The sequence below is a fragment of the Otolemur garnettii genome, unplaced genomic scaffold (genome assembly GCF_000181295.1).
Source record: "Otolemur garnettii isolate 467f Iridium unplaced genomic scaffold, OtoGar3 scaffold00028, whole genome shotgun sequence".
Classification (NCBI taxonomy): domain Eukaryota; kingdom Metazoa; phylum Chordata; class Mammalia; order Primates; family Galagidae; genus Otolemur; species Otolemur garnettii.
This window is the reverse complement of record NW_003852423.1, coordinates 9,904,870-9,914,805: the sequence shown is the minus strand read 5'-3', so window position 1 is coordinate 9,914,805 and position 9,936 is coordinate 9,904,870. Positions and strand designations below refer to the sequence as shown.

The window sequence follows — 9,936 nt, the reverse complement described above, 5'->3', positions numbered from 1 at the left end:
AATTCTAATATGAAGGCAGTAGATGATCTAATACAAGGTGGGGTGTACGGGAATGAGGGAGCGGGAAGAGGGGAGGAGGGAGTGGGTGGGAGGGTCTTGATGTATATATGATACACCTCTTGGGGGTGGGCCTCCTTGGGACTGAATTAGCTGGGACTACAGGCATGTGCCATTATGCCAGGCTAATTTTTTCTATTTTTTGAAGAGATAAGGTCTTGCTCTTGTTCAAGATGGCCTCAAACAATCCTCCCACTTCAGCTTCCCAGAGTGCTAGCATTACAGATGTGAACCACTGAGCCCATCCTGGCACAACCTTTCTTATTACATTTTTGTAACACACATCAACATCTTAAAAATTCTCATGGCTTTTGATCTAACAATTTTTTTTCTTTTTCTAGTAATTTTATTTTCATAAATTTCTAAGAAAATTATTAAAAGGTTGGTCCTGAGTTTAGCTTTACAGGGATTTAGTAAAATATTCAAAGAAAAGTTATTAAGAGGCTAGGCACCCGTAGCTGACAGTGAGCTAAGGCACCAGCCACATACACCAAGGCTGGAGGGTTCGAAGCTGGCCCAAGCCTGCTAAACAACAATGACAACTGCAACCAAAAAATAGCCAGGCCAACTGTGGTGGGCGCCTGTAGTCCCAGCTAGTTGGGAGGTTGAGGCAAGAGAATCACTTAAGACCAAAAGTTAGAAGTTGCTGTGAGCTGTGACGCCACTGTACTCTATGGAGGGTGACAAACTGAGACTCTGTCTCAAAAAAAAAAAAAAAAATTTATTAAGAACCTAAAATATCTAATATGATAATTTATTGAAATAAGCTATGAAACTATGATATATTATTTCTACATAATGAAAGTCTATGCAGTCATTACAATAATGTATCTCACATACTGTTGGTGGGAATAAAAATCAATAAAGCATATTTTGAAAGGCAAATTGAAAATATTAATAACTATTAAAAATTCATTGGCCAAGCAATTCCACTTGGCGAAATATATTCCACAGATTTATACTTGTGCCTAGATATCTGTCCAAGGACACTTATGGCAGCACGCTTACAAAAGCTAAAGATTATAAACAACTAAAAACAGTTACATACTACACAGCAATTAAATGAAAAGAAGGCATACAATGTGCAAGGAAGATCTACATGTGGTACTCATAGTACAAGATATCCAGACATACTATACATTTTTTTAAAAGTTTTAGAACACTATATGTATTCTCCTTTGTGTTCTCTATTTGTGAATACTCATAGAAGATTTCTACAAAAAAAAATTATACAATGACTTAGATGAAAAGGGATGAGGGTTCTTTAATTTTGTATCCTCATGTACTGTTTGAATTTTCTATAACTTTGCATTGTTTTTATAATCTTTTATTAAGTTCTAGCCATTAGTAGTCATTTTTTTTTTTAATTTATTTTTTGAGACAGAGCCTCAAGCTTTCCCCGTGGGTAGAGTGCCATGGCATTACAGCTCACAGCAACCTCCAACTCCTGGGCTCAAGCGAGTCTCTTGCCTCTGCCTCCCAAGTAGCTGGGACCACAGGCGCCCGCCACAACGCCCGGCTATTTTTTGGTTGCAGCCATCATTGTTGTTTGGCGGGTCCGGGCTGGGGATTCGAACCCGCCACCTTAGGTGTACGTGGCTGGCGCCTTAGCCGGTTGAGCTATAGGCGCGGAGCCAGTAGTCATTTTTTAATAACTATCCTTTTCCTTACAGATGTCTTGCTTAAATAGGAAAAAGAAGCTTAGAGAAACTATTGCCATCTTAGTAAATAACAAATAATCAAATATATTTCTCATGTTTGAATTTGCAATCTGCTACACTAAAACAGTAACTTGGAATATAGTCCCAGCTACTTAGGGAGGCTGTGAGTACACTTGCGAATAGCCACTGGGCAAGACAGCAAGATTCTGTCTTTTCAGCTCGGCGCCTGTAGCTCAGTCAGCAGGGCACCAGCCATGTATACCAAAGTTGGCAGGTTAGAGCCCAATCCTGGCCTGCTAAACAACAATGACAACTGCAACCAAAAAACAGCCTGGTGTTGTGGCAGGCACCTGAAGTCCCAGCTACTTGGGAGGCTGAGACACGAGGAATCTTCAGCCCAAGAGTTTGAGGTTGCTGTGAGCTGTGACACCACAGCACTCTACCCAGGGTGACAAAGTGAGACTCTGTCTCAAAAAAAAAAAAAAAAATTTCTGTCTTTTACTTATGATTTGTTTGTTTATTTATTTTTTAAAGACAAGAGCCTCACTATGTTGCCCTGGGTAGAGTGCTGTGATGTCACAGCTCACAGCAACCTCAAACTCTTGGGCTGCAGCAATCCTCTTGTCTCAGCCTCCTGAATAACTAGGACTACAGGCCCCCACCACAATGCCCAGCTAATTTTTCTATTTTTAGTAGAGACAGGTCTTGGTCTTGCTCTTGCTCAGGCTGATGTGGAACTTCTGTGCTCAAGCAAGCCAACTGCCTCAGCCTTCCAGAGTGGCAGGATTATAGGCATGAGTCACTAGGCCTGGCCTGCAAATGACTTTTAAATGACTCAGGAAGAGAGGAGGCATATAAAATGGAGAAGATAAAACAAAGAATGGTAAAGTATTTTAAGGTACAGAGATATTCATTGTTCTGTTTTTCTAACTTTTTTGTAGGTTTGTACTTTATCAAAATATTGAGGGGGCTTAAAAATAAAAACAATCATATTGTGCACATTTAACAGAGACCTGTTTCACAATCTTTAAATACATATTGCAAAACCACTTACTTTACTGGGGGTTGTAAGCATTAAAGTCCTTTGCAGATTTTCCTTTTCGGCCAAACAGAACTGCAGTCTGCCAATCTCTTCCTTGAAATGAACAATCATGCTTTCTTTGTTCCCATCTAAATTCTTTAAAGTTTGGACCTCTGACATAAGCTTGGTATTTTCTATTTCTGTATTCTTCAAATGTACCTGAAAAGCATTTGAAAATGCCAAGAATATTCTAATTCCATAATCTAAATTAGTCAAAATTTAAAATACCATTATCTATAACCCAAAAATAAAGGAAGAAAAGACATATTACACTAAGTGTCAAGAGATCCAGATTCTGCCAAATGACTAGGTAAGCATGAAAAAGCAGAACATGGCTTTCCTAAGCATTTTTATTTTCCATAGAAATTATCCCAAGGTCTAACTATATTACCTGATCTCTACAGTCTTTTTCTGTAGCTTAATGGTTTCAGGCTCTCTTTAAAAATATAAATGGATTTGGTTGCTCTTTTGAAGAAACCAATTATGTTACAGGCACATTTAAATATGAGGGCATGACCAGAGCTGGAAAACTAGAAGGGGTATATTCAAAAACCACATCTGAAGCAATTCCATGTTTTTGCGTGTGAAAACTACTATGTCACTTACTTCCCATGTGCCTATAAATATGTATGTTGACTAACCCAACTATGTTGATTATCTCATGAACTCTGGAGCTCCTGATTTGCTCATAACAGATATACAAATCAAATTCCATTAACTGGAATTATAAAGAGGACAGACACCTAATGTCTACTATCAGCATATCCTCCTTTGCTTGGAAGTACTAGAGATAAGTGAATTAACCATATTTCTTGCACTTTACTCTTTAAATGTATGAAATGCTGAAGAATTAATCCTGTTCACAACGATGAAATACAACTCCTGATTCTCTGAAGATGCCAACAGCCAATACATCTGTAGCATCGCTTTTAAAAGAGTTACCTAATTTTCGCAATCATCAAAGTGACTTAACATGAGCTGACTTAACTCACAATGTTTTTAAAATTCCTTATCTGGAACTGTTTTCAGGAAATGCTTATTAGCCACTTAAGAAAATAAGTCTCAATTTGAACCCATATTATTGACAACTAGGTTAAGCACCTTGTATTTCAGAACTGGTTGAAAAAGAAAAATTTCAGAACAAGAAGGCTTGTAAGCTGTGAAAATATTTTTGCAAAGTGACATTCTCTGAAGATTACTCCAAAAGTCAAACTCTAAACATAATCATCGAAGTAACTTAATGTTTTCTCCAAGGCACATATATATGTCTTTAAAAGGAGAGAATACTTGGTTATTTAAATTCTGATAAACTTCTCTGACTTACATAGTACCTAAGCATATGGGTCCTTATGAAAGCTTTAAGATGCACAAGAATCAAGAAAAAAATCCACGTAGACAGAAACAAATGAAGCCCTCTCAGCAGCACTGATAAGCCAAGCGAGTTGAAACTTGTATGAATGAATCAGAAAGGAGACAGTTGATTGTGTTTCTTGGAAGTAAAACACTGAACTATAACACAGTCTGTCTCAAAACTTTCATAGTGACCCATGTAACTAAAATAGCAGCAAATTAATATCCTAAAAACTGTAACTCTTAGGGGCAACACACAATTTGATTCTGACTTTTGCCTTGCTCTCTCCTGGATCACTCACTGTCAGAAAAGTTGGCTGCCATGCAGTGAGGACATCAAGTAGCATAAGGAGAGCCCATGAGAGAAGAGATAAAGGTCTCCTGCCAAAAGCCAGGTAAATGAGACATCGTGAAAGGAGACGCTCCATTTCTAATCAAGCCTTTAGGTGACTGCAGCCCTTGCCAACATCCTAACGATAACTACAAAAGACATCAGTGGCCAAAACCACTTAGCTAAGCTGTTCCCAAATTCCTAACCTGTAGCCCAGCAGTTCTCAACCTGTGGGTCGCAACTCACAGGAACTGTATTCAAGGGCCGCAGCCCCTTAGGAAGGTTGAGAACCACTGCTGTAGCCCTTAAGTTTGGGGGAGCAACAGACAACTAATAAAAGTGGGAAGAATAAATTACCTTATAAAGTTCCTTCTCATCCTTTTCCATCTTCAACTGACATTCAAGTTGTTCTCTTTCATGTTGTACCTTCCTGAGTTTGTCCTTTAAACTGAGTTAAGATAAAGTAACATTAGTTAAGAACAAATAACATTATGTGTTAGACATAAAACTTTTCTAAACATGGAAATTATTTTTTAAAAGCACCAGAAATACCTGTCTAATTCAGTCTCCTTTTCAATTGCTTTATGTGTCACTGACACAATATCCTCCTCAAGCTGGAGAGCCTTGGATGTAGCATCACTGTATCTCTTCTTACACTCTTCATTTTCCACTTTTAAGGACTGTGATGCTTCAATAAGACCCTAAGAACAACAAGGTATTTTGAGAAACATTGAAATGTAATTGGTTAAGGCAAATTTGTGTATCTTAAACACTATGTATTCTTAAAATTTTATTCTCAAATTTGTCCCCTCCAAAATTTGTAAGTTATGACTACAAAATAAACCTGAAATTCTAATATGTCAATTTTCAGTATGTACCCCCATAATTATGTACAACTATACGCATCCGTACTTATCAAAACAAACTTTTAATTCAAAATAATGAGTTTTCACATGCTAAGTTAATCAATTATTAATTCATATCTATTTCCTCATCACCCCCCCAAAGTTTTCATGTATGTACCCTAATTATTGATTTTACCAACTTCTCCACCAGAAGGCCAGCGACAAAAACTAATTTTCTTTTATTAGTCACTTTCCTTTTTCACATTTCCCTTTTCAATATTACCCCACTAACACATCAGGTCTCATATTTACTATCAATATTTAAAACCCACTCCCTTTAGCATACATCAGTGTATGCCATCAAAGTACCAAAATAAATGTTCTTGCTAGTGTGATCAGGCCTAAACTAATATTCAAAGATACTAAACAAATATAGAAAAGATAGTAAATGCAATAAACTAAACGTATTTCTATTTAAAATAGAATATTCTACTCTAATTCAAATATTTTAAAAGTATCACATCAGTCAAGACAATTGAGTAACTCATGAGAAGATGACCAAGTGTCTAAACTTCTGTCTTAAAATCTATGAGAAAAAGAAAAAAACCTTTCTGCTCAGGTTTAAGACCAGCCTGAGTAAAAATCAGTGAAGCCTATCTCCACAATAATAGCAATATTAGCTGGACATAGTGGCATGTGTGGGTAGCCCCAGTTATTTGAGAGGCTGATGTAAGAGGATCACTTAAGGCCAGGAATTTGAGGTTGCTGTGAGCTGTGACACCAGAGCACTCTACCAGGAGCAACAAAGTGAGACTCTGTCTCAAAAATAGAAAAGAAAAAGAAAAAACTTATAATTTACTGAATGCAAAACATGAACTAATCACTTTATCTATGAGCTAGTTACCTTTCTAGTGAATTACAAATAAATTAATTAAGTCACATAATCTTTCTCTGGTACCAATAAAGGTATCTGACAGCTTCTCAGCATCCAGGCCTGTTTTCATGTCTGAGCTAAGCAAAAGTATCTTTAACAAGCTAAGTCTTTCTTAGCATGAAAAGGCTACAAAAGATATGGCTACGAGCTCTGATGCATATCAAATAACTGAGAATTATGTTTCCTTTTAAAAACATTAAAAGAGCAAAATCTACAACATAGTTTTTGAAAAATACTTCAGTTTGTAATATTGTTTTTTTTTTTCAGTTTGTAATAAATATTCATTTAGTCACTATTCATAAATCATGCCAAAAGGACATCGTAACTCTAATGCTAAAATTTTTAAATGGCCATACTGCCCAAAGCAATCTACAGATTCAACTCGATTCCTACCAAATTATTGTCATTTTTCAAAGAATTAGAAAAAAAAATCCTGAAATTCATATGGAACAACCAAAGAGAACCAGAATGGCTAAAGTAATCTTAAGCAAAAAGAACACAGGTGGGGATATTACATTATATGACTTCAAATTATATTACAAGGCTATAGTAACCAAAACAGCATGGTACTGGTATAAAAACAGACACATGTATCAACAGAACAGAGTACAGAATCCAGAAATGAGACTACACACCTACAACCAACTGGTCTTTAACAAATTTAACAAAAATGTACACCAAGGGCAGTGCCAGTAGCTCTGTGGGTAGGACACCAGCCACATACACCAAGGGTGGCAGGTTCAAACATGGCCTGGGCCAGCTAAAACAACAATGACAACTGCAATCAAAAAATAGCCGGGCGTTGTGGTGGGCGCCTGCAGTCCCAGCTTCTTGGGAGGCTTAGGCAAGAGAATTGCTTACCTAAGAGTTTGAGGTTGCTGAGAGCTGTGACACAAAAGCACTCTACCCAGGGTGAGAGCTTGAGACTGTCTCAAAAAAAAAAAGGACATCATATCTAATAAGTGATGTTAGGAAAACTGGATAGCCATATGCAGAAGAATGAAACTGGATTCACATCTCTTATCACATACAAAAACTATTAATTCAAGATACGTTCAACACTTAAATGTAAGACTTCCATCTAGAAGAAAACCTAAGAAAAACTGGACATTGGCTTAGTTAAACAATTTATGATGTAGTCCTCAAAAGCAAAAGAAACAGGCTCAGCGCCTGTGGCTCAAGCAGCTAAGGCGCCAGCCACATACACCTAAGGTGGCAGGCTTGAATCCAGCCCAGACCCGCCAAACAACGATGGCTGCAACCAAAAAATAGCCGGGCGTTGTGGCGGGCGCCTGTGGTCCCAGCTACTTAGGAGGCCAAGGCAGGAGACTCGCTTGAGCCCAGGAGTTGGAGGTTGCTGTGAGCAGTGAAGCCATGGCACTCTACCCAGGGGGACAGCTTGAGGCTCTGTCTCAAAAAAAAAAAAAAAGCAAACGAAGCAAACAAAAACGGCAATAGACAAATGGAACTTAATTAAATTAAGAAGTTCTGATACCAAAATGATATAGTAGACAACCCACAGGATGGAAGAAAATATTTGAAAACTACACATTCAACAAAGAGCTTATATCCAGAATCCGAGGAACTCAACAACCAAATAACTCCATTAAAAATTAGGCAAAAGAATAGACATTTTTCCAAAGATGCAGCCAACAAGCATATAAAAAAATGCTCAACATCACTAATCATCAGAAAAATGCAAATTAAAACCACAATGAGATACATTATACCAGTCAAAATGGCTATAATTAAAAAATCAAAAAATAACAAAAGTTGGCAAAGATGCAGAGAAAAGGGAATGCTTATACACTGTTGGTGGGAGTGTAAATTAGCACAACCTCTAGGAAAACAGTTCAGAGATTTCACATAAAAGTAAAAACAAAAGTATCATTTGAGTCAGCAATCCCACCACTGGGTATGTACCTGAAGGAAAAGAAAACATATTTAAAAAACACTTGCACTTTTATGTTTATTGCAGCACAATTCATAATAGCCAAGTCATGGAATCAACCGAAGTGCCCATCAACCAATGATCCAAATTTTTAAAAATGTGGCCTGCACACACTTGTGTATGTGTATACTACTCAGTAATAAAAAATAAAACTCTTTCTGAATGGAACTGGACACCATTATCCTGAGTGAAATAACTCAGAAACAGTCAAATATTGCATGTTCACATTTGCAAGTGGGAACTAAATAATGTGTATACACGGACATAGAGAGTGGAATAATAGACACTGAAGACTTGGAAGGGTGAGAAAGTAGAAAGGTTGAAGGGGGGTGAATGATGAAAAATTACCTACTGGGTACTATTCAGGCCAGACTTCACCACTACTCCAAAGCTGACCACCCTGACCTAATTTCCACAGACTAGACATGAACCACTATGTACTAAGGCCCCATTCCTTATGCTGACCACCTCCATATGTTGACCTGTTTGGCAAAAACTCCCTTGAGTGGTAAACATACAGAGGTTATACTATATACATAAAACTGCACTCACACTCCCTAAATTTGTATTTAAAAAACAAAAAAGAGCACAGATGAGGCCATTACTGAGGGCCATCAACACAATAATTCTACCTAGTAATTGATCTCTAAGTATTGCTATGAGAATTCACAAAATTTCTTTATGTAGTGTTAGATACACAAAAACTGGTGAGAAACCATCACAATATTTGTGATATTAAAACAGAGGGAAAAAATCTACATATGATTAAGTTCACTACATTGTATATCAAGACAAAACAATCACAAAATTTGGGGCAAAAGGAGATAAAGAGATTTAGGCATTTTGGATTCAGGCAGGGGACTGTTTTTCCCACCCAAAGTTGGAAAATGACTGTTACAAATTCCCACAAATCATTACTCTCAAATGTGAATAACCAGTTAAAGATTATGAAGCTAGGGAGAACAGGGTTTGCAGGACAGAGTATCACAGAAAAGATAGATATAAAAAGAAAAAAGAACTCCAGAGATCTGCCAGGAGTCCCCTTCAAGTCTTGAATTGATTACTGATCAGCATATGCATGTGAGAAAATTAACCCCGACTGGAGAATCACCCAAAGACAATTTTAAGGGAACAGTGCCCGAAACTCAGAAAAGGCCAGGAACAACACCCTGTCCTCACCAGGCAGAGTGGAAAACTTCCTAAGTCAAGGGAAAGCAATTATGTGTATTCTCTAATTGAAAGAAGAGTCTGTCCTTAGTAGTAGGGAGATACTAAATGGAGACTAAATGCTGCTCTGGTACCATCAGAGATCAAAGTGTTTCCAAGTAAACAAACCGCATCCCAGAACAAAGCTAAAGAATATTTTTAAGGCTACAAAAAACACCATCATTCAAGGTAAAAATCACAGTATCTGGCATTCAATAAAAAATTCCTAGGCATACACAGAGTCAGATAAATACAACCCATGATGAGGAGAAAATCAAGCAAAACTGATCCAGAAATGACCCAGATGACCCAAGTTAGTAGACAAAAGACATTTAATATGTGTATTCCGTATGTTCAAGAAGCTGTAGGAAAGACTGAACATAGTATACACAGAGACATGGACGATACGAAACAGACACAAATCAAACTTCTAGAAATGAAAAACAACATCTCAGATAAAAAGTATAATGAATGAGACTAAACACTGCAGAAGAAAAACATCAGTGAACTTTTTTTTTTT

General features: G+C 37.3%; 1 protein-coding gene across 4 annotated transcripts in view; it reads right to left on the bottom strand.

The window, feature by feature from the left end:
- The window catches only part of TAX1BP1 (Tax1 binding protein 1), a 101,982-nt gene that overhangs the window by 45,343 nt on the left and 46,703 nt on the right, over positions 1–9,936 (bottom strand). For all 4 annotated transcript variants that reach the window (XM_012804368.2, XM_003788536.2, XM_023512487.1 and 1 more), the window contains exons 6-8: positions 5,033–5,181; positions 4,838–4,928; positions 2,773–2,958 (exon numbers count right to left, since the gene is read on the bottom strand). In XM_012804368.2, the coding sequence (XP_012659822.1) occupies positions 2,773–2,958; positions 4,838–4,928; positions 5,033–5,181 (426 nt within the window). The remainder of the gene's footprint in view (positions 1–2,772; positions 2,959–4,837; positions 4,929–5,032; positions 5,182–9,936) is intronic.